Here is a 16,199-nt window from a genome sequence, read left to right on the forward strand (position 1 = left end):
TTTGATTGGTCAGAGACTGGAAGCAAAGCTGTGAACAAAGAGGATGAAACTTGCTGAAACTCCAATCGGCCAATCAGAGCCTCAAATGGGAGGACACAGGAACCAATCACAGCTCTGCGTCAGTGTGTCTGTGTTTATCTCTCTTTCAGAAACTTTCAAACTAAAGTTCCTGCTATGTGCTGCTTTAAACCTCCTCATTCTTTCATTCATTCATTCATTCAGTGAAGTTGAAGCATCTGTTCTTCTCCTTCGTCTCATTTAGACACGATAAATATTTCAGAAACTACTTCAGAAATGTGAATCAGTTTTTGGATTGATCTCTTTTGAGCTGCGTCTTTGGGTTTTTTTCTGTCATCTCTTCGTTTGAAAGAAGGAAAAAAAAGTGTTTTCTTCTTTACTGGTGAGACAAGAAGATGAGAAAGGAGATTTTTCTTGAACTGAGCATCACACACAGCGTTTATCTCCAGTAGGACTGACAGCCTCGAACAAAAGAATACATTTAAGAAACAAATTAAAAGTAACACGCATAATAAAACCAATTGAACTGATACAACCAGTAGAAAACTATTAAAGGTTTAACATGAAACTGAAGAGTTTTGCACATGTTGAAATAGAAACTAATACAAAGTCCTCTGTGACTCTTTTTCCTGTCTGAACTCTTAACAGAAGAAAGAATAAATGAGCTTTTTGAACATTTCAGTCGGCCAGAAAATAAACAGACGTCTCCAATATAAACTGAAGAGAAGGTTTTCTTTCCTCTCTTTAACCTTCACAGTGATCTGCACCAAACCAGTAAACTATACAGACTTTAACAGCTGCAGTCTGACAGGTTGAACTGGTAGAAAATCAACCAAATGAACAGGAGACATGTTGAGTCAACAAGTTGTTAGTCGTTCATTTCTGTTGTTCGCATTTAAAATTAAACTTTTTTTTAACTCAACTTCATATTTACTGATTTCTTTCCTTCATCACCTGTGCACCAGGAGATACATACATACATACATACATACATACATACATACATACATACATACATACATACATACATACATACATACATACATACATTTTTATACCTTAATAGGGGCAACGTATTCTGTTGGACATTTAACTCCTAAAATCCAAAATATACAAAATATTTTAAAATGTATTTGGAAATATTTTACTATGCTGCAAATGAGATAATTGGTAACATCAAAGGAAATAAAAAGGAAATAAAAATAATAATTAACATCTCATTTTCCACTCCTGCCGGTTTAAGGGTTAAAACTAAGGGGTCTATTACTTCACATTTGACATGAATCCTTCAGCATTTCAACAATGTGTTTCTTATCTTTCCCAAATGAATCAGACTGATGGTCAGCAGGAAATAAAGACACAGATGTCGTCTTCCAGGTTTAAGAGAAAATATGTTTTTATCTTGTTCACAGATTTTTATAAAAAGAGAAAAAAAAGGCTCTGTAAAAATTTCATTCTTAAATTTTGGAAATAATTTTCCTGTTTGAGCCACCAATCATCAGCATCAATTTAAAAAAAACAAAAAAACACTTCATGAAGACAAGGTTTGTTACCAGACCAAAGTTTAGTGAAAGATTAACAAACACAGTATTTATTAACCCTTAAACAGACAGGAGCGGAAAATTAGATGTGTAAAAATAATTTGATGTTACATGTAATCTCATTTGCACCTAAGTAAATTTCCAAAAACATATATATTTAAAAACATATTTTTAATATATTTTGGATTTTATGAGCTGTGTCTCCACCAGGATACGTTGCCCCTATTAAGGTATAGAAATAGTCATAATGGTGACACATTCTCGCTTTCCCTTGTCATTAACATCACACATACTAGCTTCTAAACTGATTTTTATCATTTCTATCAAAGTATAAACCAGTTGAACAACCACCTTAACCAATCATGCTCCTAACAGGATGTTTAAGAGTCTGTATCTGCTGGTGCACGTTGCCTGTTTAAGGGTTAAAATAATAAAAAACTATACTTATATAGCAGATGTCAAGACAACGTTACAAAGTGCTTCACTGTAAAAATCTAAATCATAAAAAATGAATAACATCCAAAAAAAACCCTCCAAAACAAGTTAAAATAATAAAAGAATGAATTTGTTTTAAGAGGAAATTTAAACCAGGATGCTCAGCGTGTTTGTTTGATATGAAACAATAGAAGAAGAAACTGGCCTGAGTGTGATTTAACTCTCAGGAGGAGACGAAGCAGCAGGAGGTTTTGTGTTTTCACTCATCTGACTCCTCTCTGTCTGTGTCTGTGCTGCCTGGCTCAGCGGCACGTCGGCAGCTGTGTGGAGACGTCACATGATTCAACTGTGAGGATAAAAGTATGGAAATGTGGACAGCTGTTATCTTTAAATAGACTAAACTGTGCAGATAATGAGTGGTTTATTATGAGCATTAATTGATCTGTTACTCAATGAGATGATCGGGTGTTTCTAATTAGACAGACAGGACGAAGACTGACCTTAAATGTCATGTTTTAACCCTCCTGTTGTCCTCGAGTCAAGGAAAGAAGGATGGAAGGAAGGAAGGAAAGATGGAAGGATGGAAGGAAAGATGGAAGGATGGAAGGAAGAAAGGAAGGATGGAAGGAAAGATGGAAGGATGGAAGGAAAGATGGAAGGATGGAAGGAAGGAAGGAAAGATGGAAGGAAGGAAGGAAGGAAGGAATGATGGAATGGAGGAAGAAATAAGGAAAGGAAGGAGGAAGAAGGAAGAAGGAAGGAGGGAAAGATGGAAGGATGGAAGGAAGGAAGAAAGGAAGGAAGGAAGGAAAGAAGGAAAGAAAGATGGAAGGAAGGATGGAAAGATGGAAGGAAGGAAGGGAGTAAGGAAAGATGGAAGGGAGGCAGAAGTAAGGAAGGAGGGAGGAAGGAAGGAAGGAAGGGAAGGAAGGAAGGAGGGAGGAAGGAAAGAAAGTGAGAAGGAGGGAAGAAGGAAGGGAGGAAAGAAGGAACAGTCAAAACAGACGGGGTCAATTTGACCCGGGAGGACGACACGAGGGTTAAAGGTGTTTTTAAAGGTTTATTTTATGTTTTTAGGGTAAATTAATAAACAAAAACAACAATGAAGTCGACGTTCAGCTGTGCACATACTTTAAGCCGCGTGCTCTGTGTGTTATATGTGTTATTTATACTGTAAGTGTGTTGTGGTTTCTCCTATTAAAGTTAAATAACAAGCAGGAGTCTTTGTTTCTGTTAAACTGCTGATTAAATATTAATATGTTAATGTGTGTCATACGTGTGTCATACGTGTGTCATGTTCCTGTTGAAGCAGCTCAAGTTTCACATTTCTGTTGCTGATTGAGCTGAAAATCAAACCTGAAGATGTTTTATTGATTTTTTTGTCAGAAAGGTCTTTATCTGTTCCTTATTGATCAGAGGAAGAGAACGAGACACTGGGTCACATAACGTGTGACATCATTCAAATGAAACGTAGAAAAAAAAGAAGATTAATTAATCGGAGCTGCAACAAATAGTCGATTAATCCGATTTTTTGTAAATGTTTGCAGCTTCTTGGGTCAATGACGTATAAGGATTTACAACAACTCAATTGTAGAATAATAAAAACCAGCATATCTAATGCAGTAGTTCAAACATTCAGAATGTTGTTTACCTGAAGATTCATATTATACATTTGAAATTAAGTGATTTTAGTGGGTTTATCAAGATTAATTGGCACTGGCCTTAAAAAAAGTCATGTGGTGCGACCATGATTCATCTTGAAAGTAAATTAATTTACTTAACACGCTTCACATATTTTTTCAGTCATATAAAGTGTTTGGAAACAAAGTATTTGCATTTTTTTTTTTTTTTTTTTTTTTTTGTAAATGATGATCTTTTATTTATATAAGATATTTCAAGATGAATCATGGTCGCACCACATGACTTTTTTTAAGGCCAGTGCCAATTAATCTTGATAAACCCACTAAAATCACTTTCACATGTATAATATGGAGCTTCAGGTAAACAACATTCTGAATGTTTGAACTACTGCATTAGACATGCTTGTTTTTATTATTCTAAAATTGAGTTGTTGTAAATCCTTATACGTCATTGACCCACTTAGAAGTTTTGAAGCTTTTCTGTGTCGTCAGTAAACTGAACGCTGAAATCTGATCACTCATGTTGATTTTTTAATAAATAAACATCATTTAAAAGTAGATGTGAAGCTTCATCAGTCTGAGTTAGTCATATCAAGTGATATCTGACACATTTACAGTCTTTTTAGCATCAAATTCCCTCTTAGTGTTTCCCTGTTGAGCTGTGGTGGAAGTATAGTAACAAAAAGACTAAAAATACTGTAACATTAGCTTCAGATCAACTTTTAAATATATTTTTATACAGAAGGAGGACTGTGGATTTAGTCCTCCATCACTTCCATTGTAAACATTATGAAGGGATCTTCTAATAGTCAGTATGGAATATTTCTGAGTCAGAGTTTCAATATAAGACCTGGAATGATATATAATTTAAATGTTTCCCTCCTTGTATTATCATGTATGTAGTATCACTTATTCATGAATGTACATGTTTGTAAAATGTTAATGATTTATAGGCTTCGTGGAAAATGTATTTGTAAGATGAAAAGAGAAGATAAATTAAATGATAATAAAGAATATAAAGCTTAACCTCCTAATCATACCAACAGATTATATTACTTTTTTAACTTACATAATACAAATATTCTCTCCAACTCATGCATTTGCTGATTATCACAAATAATTTAGTATTTCGCACTTCATATATATTTATGTACATTATTTTTGCTGCTTCACTGAGTTACGAGGAAGAAGAAACATGTGGGTTCATAAAACTTAATATATGTTATTTAAAAAAGAACTAAATGTGGAAAAAGTAAACTGTTCCTAAGCAATATGAATTAAACTCATTCATATAAATGAGGTTTAATGCAGATGTTTTCACACTGAAAGAGGAAATAAAGCAGCTGCTGCCTCCTGCTGGACACACCTGACATCACACCTGAAGTCCTGATGATGATGATGATGAAGATGATGTGGAGACTCCAAGTGATGGAAGAAATACTCAGATCATCTAATAATAATAATAGTAATAAGAATAATAATTCATGTATTTAGTATAGTCTTTAAGTGCTAAATATAAAAAAATCTGTTTCATTTTGTTCTGTGGAGTTTAATAGTTTGTCTATTTCAAATGTTATTGTCATGTTTGGGGTCATTAGTCAGATCAACCCAGCAGTAATTCATACAGACATTTACCATAGAAGGTGGAGGAATCTTATAGACTTATGATGATCTATTTTAACACAGCTACAGATGGTGTCATCATCATATATATTTATTTTTGACACTGAACACTTCTAAAAACAGTGCGATGGAGCAAAAACTCAAATAGTCAAGTCCAAGTAAAAGACTGGTCATAAAGGTAATATTTTCAGGCCCCTTTTGTCAAAGATGGATTATAATTTAAATGAATAGGAGACATCTTTAAATCAAAGCTTTCACTCTACTTCTGCCTCATTTTCCTTTACCTAGAGGACAACATACCCACTTTCCTCTTAGTCCGTGAGCCAGGGCCTCAAAATATGGAAACCGTTACCGAAAAAGTGGCAAAGGCTACCATACCTTTTCTGAAAGCCTGGAATCTCAGCTTTTCAATGATGTATGATGGCCATCTGACAAGAGTAGCTGTTTTGAGTTATCACACATAATGTAAACTAAGGTTGAGAAAAATAATGCGTATAAATCAAGCAGAACACTGACAGCTGAAAATCTATATTGGACATATTGGAATATTTTATTTTGTTATGTTTGGTATCATTTTAAAGGGGAGACTCTGGGCTTTCATTTAAATCCTTTTGTGAACATTTTGGATAAGTACAGCCAACCCTGGAGTTCTTCAAACTTTTAATCACACACATTTTCCTGCCATTTTCCACCATTTTGTCTTTTAATCCCGTGGCACCAGGGAGCATCAAAGAAACAAAATCCAAACAATGAAATACTGGCATGACTCTAAGGATTCAGAAAATGTATCATTTACCCATATTATCTGATTTGGAGGGGGAGATTTTCAGTGTTATATCAGACATGGCGTTTTCAAAGACAGAAACATGTAGTGTACTATTACCCCTAGGCTAATTTGTTGAAGTCTGAGGTAAATCTTTTTTTAGAAAAAGTTGTTATTCAGCATTTTAAGCATTTTTAGATAGTTCAAAGGGTCCTTAATACATATCCACCAAATATAATTTATATCAGGTCCCCACTTTCATGTAATTTACATTAAAAAATGAATGCCTTGTTCTCGGACGACTCTGGTAAATAAGAAAACTTTTATACGTCACCACAAAACTTTCCCAGTTTATCACATACATTAAGACAAGTATTGCTTGTATAGCAGGTTTTCTCAAAAGTCAAAGGCTAAATATACAAATGAGGCTTCATTTACTAAAATAGGCGCTAATTTGGAGAAATGTTCAAACTTGACATGTATATATTGGATGAGGCCACCTTAAAAGTTATCATTGCGGTTTAAGCAGTTTAAACATATAATAGTAGCCAGTCAGAAATAAAATGTATAAATAATGAGCTTGTAATGTATAAATAAAAACAAAAAGTGAATAAAAACAGAATGCAACGATGGCAGAAAATGTTTTCGATTATTTTTTTGGAACATCCCATAGGGTCAATAGTATAGCAGTGCAGCCTCGGATGTTCGGTCCTGAACTGCCTAAACCAGCTTGTGATGTGCCCAAGAGCAAACAGAGAACTGTCTCTGTATCTTTGCCAGCTCTGCCAGTGTATGCTGTGGGAACTAGGTGTCGTCCTCCAACTAGATCCTATGTTGAAGTCAAGACTTCTTATGGTTGGTATGCAGACTGCACTGTGCCACAAATCAAAGTGTCCCTAGCTGGACAGGTTACAACATCTTAGCATCAAACTCTGTTGATGTTATTCCCAGTGTTGTCAGCTATCTGCCAACCATCAATGCCCCGGCCACCCAGATGGCAACTGTTCATGAGATTCTCCTTCAAAGTAAAAACATCATGACTTCCTTACACATCAGCAACATGTCAGTTGCCTTTGATCAGGCTCTCTACTGTAAAGTTACAGAAATTCTGTGGGCACATAGAGACAGGTTTCCCAACATTGTGCCAAGAGTTGGAGTCTTTCACACCATCTGTATGTTCTTGGGTGTGATTGGGAAGCGCTTCCAGGCTGCAGGCCTAAGGGACATATGCATTGAATCTGGAGCTGTGGCTGAGGGATCTGTCAGTGGTGTTTTGGATGGCCATAAGTACAATAGATCTCTGAGATTCCACAAAATCATGTATGAAGCCCTCCTGAGGCTAGTCTGGAATCAGTTTCCCCAGTGGCTCACAGAGAACCATCCTGATGCCCACGATCTCCTAGATATCCTGCCCCTAGTCTTGAGTGTCTTTTCTGAGGGTATATCATCAACCACTGTAGAAGAATCACTTGACCGTACAGTTTTCAGAAAGGTCCATCAGTACTTCTGTGAATTCCTGCAGCATCTCAGGTCTTAGCAAGGTCCACTGGCCAGCTTCTGGATGTCATATATTGACATGGTGGAGGTTGTACTAAACCTTTTGAGGGCATCACGTGAAGGAAACTGGGCATTGCACATGGCTAGCATTCGATCAATCATCCCCTGGACCTTTGCCTATGATAATCTGAATTATGCAAGGTCACTCACTGCTTACTACTCAGAGATGAGCCACATTGAACATGAGAAACCAGGTCTGTACATGTTTCTCTGTGAAGGTTTCGGCCCAGCTGAGTGCAACAAACACATTTGGCAGGGTTCCGATTGACCAGACCCTAGAGGAAACTGTCAATCGGGACACTCAGACAGCTGGAGGCACAAAAGGGTTCAGCTTGAACCCAGCAGCTGTCTCAAGATATGACCTTACTCCTGAGTACAAAAGCACTTACTTGTCTATATTGAAAAGCTCCCTGGGACTCCAACAAAGTGACTGTTCTCACAAGGACCTTGGGCAAAGCAGAATTGCCAAAGATGAAGAACACATTACAAGCACTGTGGATCTGTTGGATTCTAGTTGGATAAATCCATTTGCAGGTGGTGAGTCCCTTGTTTCTCTGTCTACTGGAAGTACAGCACCAGCAGATGTTGCTGAAGACCTTCTGAATGCACACACCATTGGCGAGAATGCCTACAGAACCTTCTCTGCTGAGCGTGTTGAGAGTAATCCTCCTGCAAAGCAGTTCCATGCACCACTCTCCAAGAAGAAACTGAAAACATTCTCCTCAATGCAGGGAAAGGCAAAGACATGCAAAACTGGGAATAAAGAAGTTATCCTCAAAGCTGATAATCGAATATTTGCCCACATGGTACTGATTGCACAGAGTAGACAGCTCAACCTGAAGGAGGTGTTATCTCATCCCCTTGGACCACTTCCGTGGGCTCTTGCTTCACCAGATGGCAATGTGAGGAAGACTTGCAAATCCTCACTTGCAAAGCAACTGCTCAAGTTCCCATGTGTTGCTGAATCATTGCCATTAAATTTCAGCTGCGTAATAGATGGCATGGCACTTGTTCAGAAGCTGAACGGTGATGGCAAGACATTTCCTGATATTGCAGACTATGTCTTGTCCACTGTGCTAGCTGAAGCAAGTCACAGCACCCGTGTTGACATTGTTTTTGATGTATATAATGAGGCTTCTATCAAACACATGGAGAGAGTGGCCAGAGGTGCAGACTCAGGCGCAGAGGTCAGACAGATCACTGCAGGGTACAGAGTTCAGCAATGGAAGAAGTTCCTACAAAGCAACAACAACAAAACAAATCTTGCTACCTTCTTGCTCAAAGAGTGGGGCAAAGAACAGTCTAGAACAAGACTCTGTGAAAAGGTTCTGTACACTACAACCAAAGATCAGTCTTACAAGCTGACCCAACAGGGAGTGCACAAGGTAGCAGACCTGTCGTCCACTCAGGAAGAGGCTGACACCCGTATGCTACTCCATGCTTGCCATGCTTCAAGGACTGGTCACAAATCTGTAATCCTTGTGTCTGATGACACTGATGTCTTGGTGATAAGCCTGGCTACCAGTGATGCACTCTCATGTGACCTGTTCCTGAAGTCAGGGACAAAGAATCGCACCAGTTGCGTGAACATCTCACAACTCGCTCGTGGTCTGGGTTCACAGTTGTGTCAGGCTTTGCCTGGTTTACACGCATACACAGGCTGCGACACTGTAAGTGCATTTGCAGGTCGTGGTAAAGTGTCAGCCCTAAAACTTCTTCAGAAGAATGAATACTTCTGTGAGACCTTTCAGAAGGTTGGGGCAGACTGGACAATGACACCTGAGTTGTATGCAGTCTAACAGGAGTTCACATGTCAAATGTACAGCTCCAAGTCCAGAATCACCAACATCAATGAAATGAGGTATGCACTTTTTTGTGCAAAGAAAGGCGTAGAATCCTGGCAGTTACCTCCATGCTCAGATTCTCTCAGGAAGCACTGTCTCAGAGCTAACTATCAAGGTGCTATCCGGAGAAGATGCCTCGAGAACAACCCTGAAGTTCCTTCCCCAGTTGAGCATGGGTGGTCTAGAGTGGACCAAGATGGTGACTTGCAGCTCTCCATAGACTGGTTCAATGTCTCCATCGGTCCACAAGCAGTACTTGAGTTTCTGTCCTGCTCATGCAAGAGGGACTGTGTCACTCCATCATGTCAGTGTGTTGCCAACAACTTGGCCTGCACTGACCTATGCCATGCAAGACAGTGCAAAAACCAGAAGGATGACTTTGCTGATGAGAAACAATCCCATTCCTCTGATGAGGATTCCGACGAGGAGTTTGATTAGTGTCGTGGCCTTGAATGATGCAATCTGTACGAAAATGTCATAAAATGTCATTGACCATGCCTAAAAGTCATGACCTTGACCTTTTACAGTAATGGCAATGTCATAATTGGGTTTACCACACCTTAAAACATAGGAATCCATGTCTCATTTGTTATTTGTTATACCGTTTTTTAGATTTTCAGCTATGTCAGTGTTCTGCTTAATTTATAGGCATTATTTTCTCAAACGCAATGTCTGATATAACACTGAAAATCACCCCCTCCAAATCAGATAATATGGGTAAATGATACATTTTCTGAATCCTTAGGGTCATGCCAGTATTTCAGTGTTTGGATTTTGTTTCTTTGATGCTCCCTGGTGCCACAGGATTAAAAGACAAAAGATGACTTAGGCGAAAATGGCAGGAAAATGTGTGTGATTAAAAGTTTGAAGAGCTCCAGGGTTGGCTGTACTTATCCAAAATGTTCACAAAAGGATTTAAATGAAAGCCCAGAGTCTCCCCTTTAAAATGACTACCAAACATAACAAAATAAAATTATTCCAATATGTCCAATATAGATTTTCAGCTGTCAGTGTTCTGCTTGATTTATACGCATTATTTTTCTCAACCTTAGTTTACATTATGTGTGATAACTCAAAACAGCTACTCTTGTCAGATGGCCATCATACATCATTGAAAAGCTGAGATTCCAGGCTTTCAGAAAAGGTATGGTAGCCTTTGCCACTTTTTCGGTAACGACCAACCCCTCTGGCTCACGGACTATCTACCTCAACTCTGTATTTAAATCAGTCCTCCAACACAATAAACACTTCAGTTGCCTATTTAAAATCTAAAATTCATCCTTTTTTTTCTGCAGCTTCTAAATCCTGATCATGAAGATGTGCATCAGCTGTTTCTGTCTGATCCTGACTCTTCCTCTCCTCTCTCTGCTGCTTCTGTCTGATCCTGACTCTTCCTCTCCTCTCTCGGCTGCTTCTGTCTGTCAGATTGAACATGGCGGCCTCCTCAGCTTCACGTGAGCCGTTCACGCAGGGGAGTGAGCGCCCGGTGCTGAACAGCTGGCCCGTGCTGCAGGTAAAACCTTCACACTGACACACCTGAGCACAGAGACCAGCACACTGAAGGTCCGAGACTTCACCTGCTTCACTGCAGACACGTGGGCTGATGCTAACAGGCTAATGCTAACAGGATATTGGGTTTAGGATTAGTGGATCCGGATCATAGTGTGTGTTTATATCAGAAATGAAGATAATAAACGCTGTTATCTCACAGCAGCAGATTTATCAGCTGAGAATCATAAATAATCATAATGTGTTGGTGTGGTTTAGTTGGCGAAGCTTCATCGGTGTTTACATTTTCTACCAAAACTAGCAATATAGAAATACTACATCACAAGTAAAAGTCTGCATTAAACGTCCCGCTGCAGTAAAAGTACTGCAGTATTATGAGTGATGTAGTATGCAGTATTACAGTAAAAGTACTGCAGTATTATGAGTGATGTAGTTAAAGTATTACAGTAAAAGTACTGCAGTATTATGAGTGATGTAGTGTGCAGTATTACAGTAAAAGAACTGCAGTATTATGAGTGATTAGTAGTATGCAGTATTACAGTAAAAGTACTGCAGTATTATGAGTGATGTAGTTAAAGTATTGCAGTAAAAGTACACAAACAATGTAGATAAAATAATAAGTATATATAAAATACACTTAAAACCCCATTATAGGTAATTATTGACAATAAGAAAAACAGAAAATCATCAGACTGATCCTTTAACACAAATCATCTGAAAATATTTTTTTTGCTGTATGAACAAAAACATTTAAAAAATTGTAACTTTTAACTTTAAAGGCTGCAGCGTCTTCTCTTATCTCATCTGAAATATTTTAAAACAGAGCTCGTATCTTTCTCTCTGTGATGCAGCCGTCCATCCATCATGTTTCTGTAGAGGTCAAAGGTCAGACTGCAGCTGACCGGCTGTTGTTTTTTGTTTTTTTCCTCAGATAGCAGTGGATAATGGATTTTGGGGGGCGTGTACGGGCAGCAGAAAGCCGATTGGCTGGTGGATGTGGTCCAGCAGTATTTCCATGACAACGGTAAGTAACCTGTCAGCTGATGGTCTGATGATGTCACTTTATATAAGGTGACAGTATTAACGTGTTTAAAAATCATTCAGAGGAACAAAACCTGAGACGTAGTTTTAATTTATTTTGGTCTTTAATTAACAAATGTCTGAAAAAAGAAAAGCACATAGGAAGAAATAGAAAACATTAAGGCATTAAATTAAAAGGAAAACAACTAAAATGTGGACAAATATTACAAATATTGAATAATAAATATTAATTTAATAATCAGTAACTTCATTCTTTATTTATGTGTTCATCCACCTCTCTACTTCATCCTCAATAATTTTTTTTATTGATTTTTGAAGCAAACATTTCAAACCTTTAATGACTCAGGATTCCCAAATATGAGATTTTGTGGCTTCGTCTTGATCTAATGTGAAACAATTAAATTATATTGCAATTTAAAAATATTATGAAAACCGTTAACAGAATATTTTTGACATTTGAAAAACATCTTGAACTCTGAGACACTGAGATTAACATTTTTTTGCTGTTTCTGACATTTTATTACATTAAAGTATTCACATTTAAGAAGCTGGAACCAGAATATTGTCATATTTTGTCTTTTAAAACGACTACAAAAAATGCAGATGAATTTTCGGTTAATCAATTAATTGACTAATTGTTGCAGCTGCAGTGTGAATCATGTAGAGCAGAACTTCGCTGCTTAATTGTCATTTTAGAATCATGTTTGTTCCTTTCTTCATTAGATTGAAGGTGTTGGATTGTTTTTAACTGATTAAAACTAAAAAAAAATCAAATTTCTGTATGTGTGTGTGATCAGCTGACCTGCAGCAGTACGAGGTCGAGGACTTCATCTCTCAGCTGATGGATCAGGAGTTCGATACAGTGGTTGATGATGGAAGTTTACCTCAGGTACACCTCTCTCTCTCTCCCTCTCCCTCTCCCCTCCTCTCTCCCTCCCTCTCCTCCTCTCCTCTCTCTCTCTCTCTCTCTCTCTCTCTCTCTCTCTCTCTCTCTTCTCTCTCTCTCTCTCTCTCTCTCTCTCTCTCTCTCTCTCTCTCTCTCTCTCTCTCCTCTCTCTCTCTCTCTCTCTCTCTCTCTCTCTCTCTCTCTCTCTCTCTCTCTCTCTCTCTCGTATAATTTCACTATAATGTATTCCAGTACACCACCAACAACAAATGCAGATGTTTAAGCTTTAGTATAATATATATAAAGTATAATATTTGGCTAATAACAGTCTGTGTGTGTGTGCAGGTGTCCAAGCAGCTGATACAGATGTTCAGTCAGTGGAAGCAGGGGGCGCTGCAGCAGCTCTCACATACTGTCCAATCACTGACACAGAAGAAAACTCAGAGGGCAAAGGTCCACGGCCCCCGCCCACCCGAGTCCGACCAGGAGAGCGATGAGGAAACGCAGGTACGCCTCTTTGATTTATTTATTCTTAATTCAACATTTTTAGCAGATCCATTATTATCTGATTAAAAAAACATGTAGTGGAGCAGTTTTATTTTTATATATTAACAAATAAACAGAATATCATCTGGAAGTGTTGGATTATTTTGTTGTTTCTTTTAGCACTTTGCTGCTATTTTAAACTCTGATGTTGAGTATTAATAAACTGTGTGTGTGTGTGTGTGTGTGTGTGCAGATGGAGTGTGAAGCATCCAGTCCATCAGTCAGCAAACAGACAGATCATCCTCCTCCTCCTCCTCCCTCTCAGGACGAAGAGGACGGATGGACAGTGGTCCGTAAGAAGAAGTGAAGAGGAGGTCAGAAAGGGAAAATGAACTGTTGAACTCAGAGAATGAACCAGCTGACCTTTGACCTACATGATGGGACTTTGTGTGTGTTTGTTTTTTTAAATATCCTCCACCTCCTCCTGACACCATATTTATATATTATACCCAAACTGCTAAGAGGTCAGACCCGAATCTTTTTTTAACCAGATTCTGGTTTCTGTTGTTTTGTATTAAAACTGTAGAAGCTGCTGTCATGTGTGCCGTGTGATGTCATTATACTACATGAGTTACTGTACTATTATAAGACATTAAATACTATTTCATGGCTCACTACACTATATTATACTCTGATCCATTTATAGACCTTTACAATTTTAACGTGTCTCCCTTAATATTTACATAAGAAAATACAATTAACATTTTTACCATATAAAGCATTTACAGCTTCATAAACCCAAATATAGTTTAAACAAGAATTGCCTATATTTTTATATTTTCTTTTGACTTTGATGTTATTTGCAGCAAAAATGAATATTACAAACAAGAAGCGTAAGTCTATAATTCACATGACCACAAAAGCACAAAAGAACATGCTATTTAACAGATATGTTACTGATGGAGGCAGCAGGGTAAATAAGTCACGCACTTTAACAAATGGTTAGAAAATATACTGTTTATGTATGTGTGTGTGAATGGAAATAAAACTAAGTGTGCACCCCTGGTGGTGCTACTGAAACTGAAGAAAAGAAGGATACTAGTGAGGTTTGTTAAGTACTCACCAAGAAGCGAAGGGAGCGAGGACTGACTGGTGTGTGTGATCCCTGCAGTTAGTGACGGAGCCGCCCTGTCACATCATCATCCTCCTCCCAGATAAAAGTTAGAAGAGCTCCAGTGACCACTTTACCTGTCTTAAAGTTTTACAAAAGGGCCTTAATGAAAGCTTAGAGTGTCCGCTTTAAAATAATACCAAAGGCAATATTAAACGCTTTTTCTTCTAAGGGGGAGGTTAACTTCAACAGCTGATAACGGTAATACAGCTGTGACTCAGGAAGGGTTATCATGCCAAAATATTATCTACTGACATGGATCCTTTCAAAACATTATAACTAACCTTTGCCACCTTGAGTGGTAACGACATCTGGTCCGGCCCACGGGCTAAGAGGTTGGAGATCTGCAGCAACCTGGAAAGACAATTTGCTGCCACACTGGATTTACCTGAACCTGACTGGTTGGAGTGTGAGGCACCATTGGGTAAGGTGAGGTGCTTATGGGACACACAGAAGTTTAGTGGTTTGGCTGCTGGTAATAAAAAACAGGCGAGGTCCTTACCAGATGCTTGTTGGTTTGGGGCAGTGCTCCTGACTATTCTCGCCCTGGGCTGGGTTGGAGGTGCTGGAGTTGGTTGCTGCGATGCACTGATAGTGTAGCTGTTCCTCCTCTCCGTACACTAAGGTACTGTGGAGAGAGCCTGTCTGCCACAAGTCCCTCTGCTGGCTCATACTCCTTCACCCAAGTCTTCACCTCAGAGGGAAGTATCAGAGTAGCTACTCCAAGATGATGACCTCATCAACCTCGTCCTCGCCGCACTGCTCTGACCGAATCATATCCACTGATGATGATTAAGGCACTATCTCTGGTACACCCTACTATAGTACGACACAATACTATCATACACTATAATATACTATCATAGTATAATAAGGTATAATATACAATGATATGTAATACTACACTACAACACAACATATATAACATAATATACTACTGCATATCCTACTGTACTGTAACATGCCATACTATACTATGGAATATTATACCATAGTATAGTATGGCCATATACTATATACCATATACTTTGACATGTAATAGTACACTATGACATATTATACTATGACTCAAAACTAGGCTATGACCATATTATATCTCACTATTATCTCCCGTTACATGTACTATCATACACCATAGTATACCATAACATATATCATACTGTACTAATGTATTGATAACTTTGACATGTTATACTATACCATGACACATTATATACTATGGCATACCATACTATACTGACACACCAGACAATACTATAACCAATCATATGATACTATAGCATATCATACTTTACTAAGGTATAATATACTTCGACATGTTATACTATACTATGACACATCAGACAATACTACATGATATACTACTGCATATCCTATTGTACTGTAACACCCCATACTGTACCATGGCACACCATATTATACCTCACCGTTCTCCCTCTTTCCTTCACCATTATCCTACTGTACTATAACATATATTACACCATACTAAGGTATTATATACTTGGACATGTAATACTACACTATGACTCACCCTACTATACTAAATGTGATCCTATACCATGACACGAGATATTATACTATAACACACCAGACAATACTATGACCAATCCTACTGTACTATAACACACCATATCATACCATAATAAGGTATAATATACTTGGACATGTAATACTACACTAGGGTA

At 38.0% G+C, this 16,199-nt stretch overlaps 2 protein-coding genes across 2 annotated transcripts in view; both read left to right on the top strand.

The window, feature by feature from the left end:
- irak1 (interleukin-1 receptor-associated kinase 1) overlaps positions 1-16,199 on the top strand; it is a 416,029-nt gene that overhangs the window by 122,318 nt on the left and 277,512 nt on the right. The window lies entirely within an intron of this gene.
- On the top strand, positions 10,826-13,988 carry tsr2 (TSR2 ribosome maturation factor). Its single transcript, XM_062427735.1, is given in 6 exon segments — positions 10,826-10,934; positions 11,862-11,882; positions 11,885-11,954; positions 12,769-12,860; positions 13,203-13,364; positions 13,597-13,988. Coding segments are annotated over 6 exon segments (540 nt in total). The 5' UTR covers positions 10,826-10,853; the 3' UTR covers positions 13,711-13,988.

Source organism: Scomber scombrus, chromosome 10 (assembly GCF_963691925.1).
Source record: "Scomber scombrus chromosome 10, fScoSco1.1, whole genome shotgun sequence".
Classification (NCBI taxonomy): domain Eukaryota; kingdom Metazoa; phylum Chordata; class Actinopteri; order Scombriformes; family Scombridae; genus Scomber; species Scomber scombrus.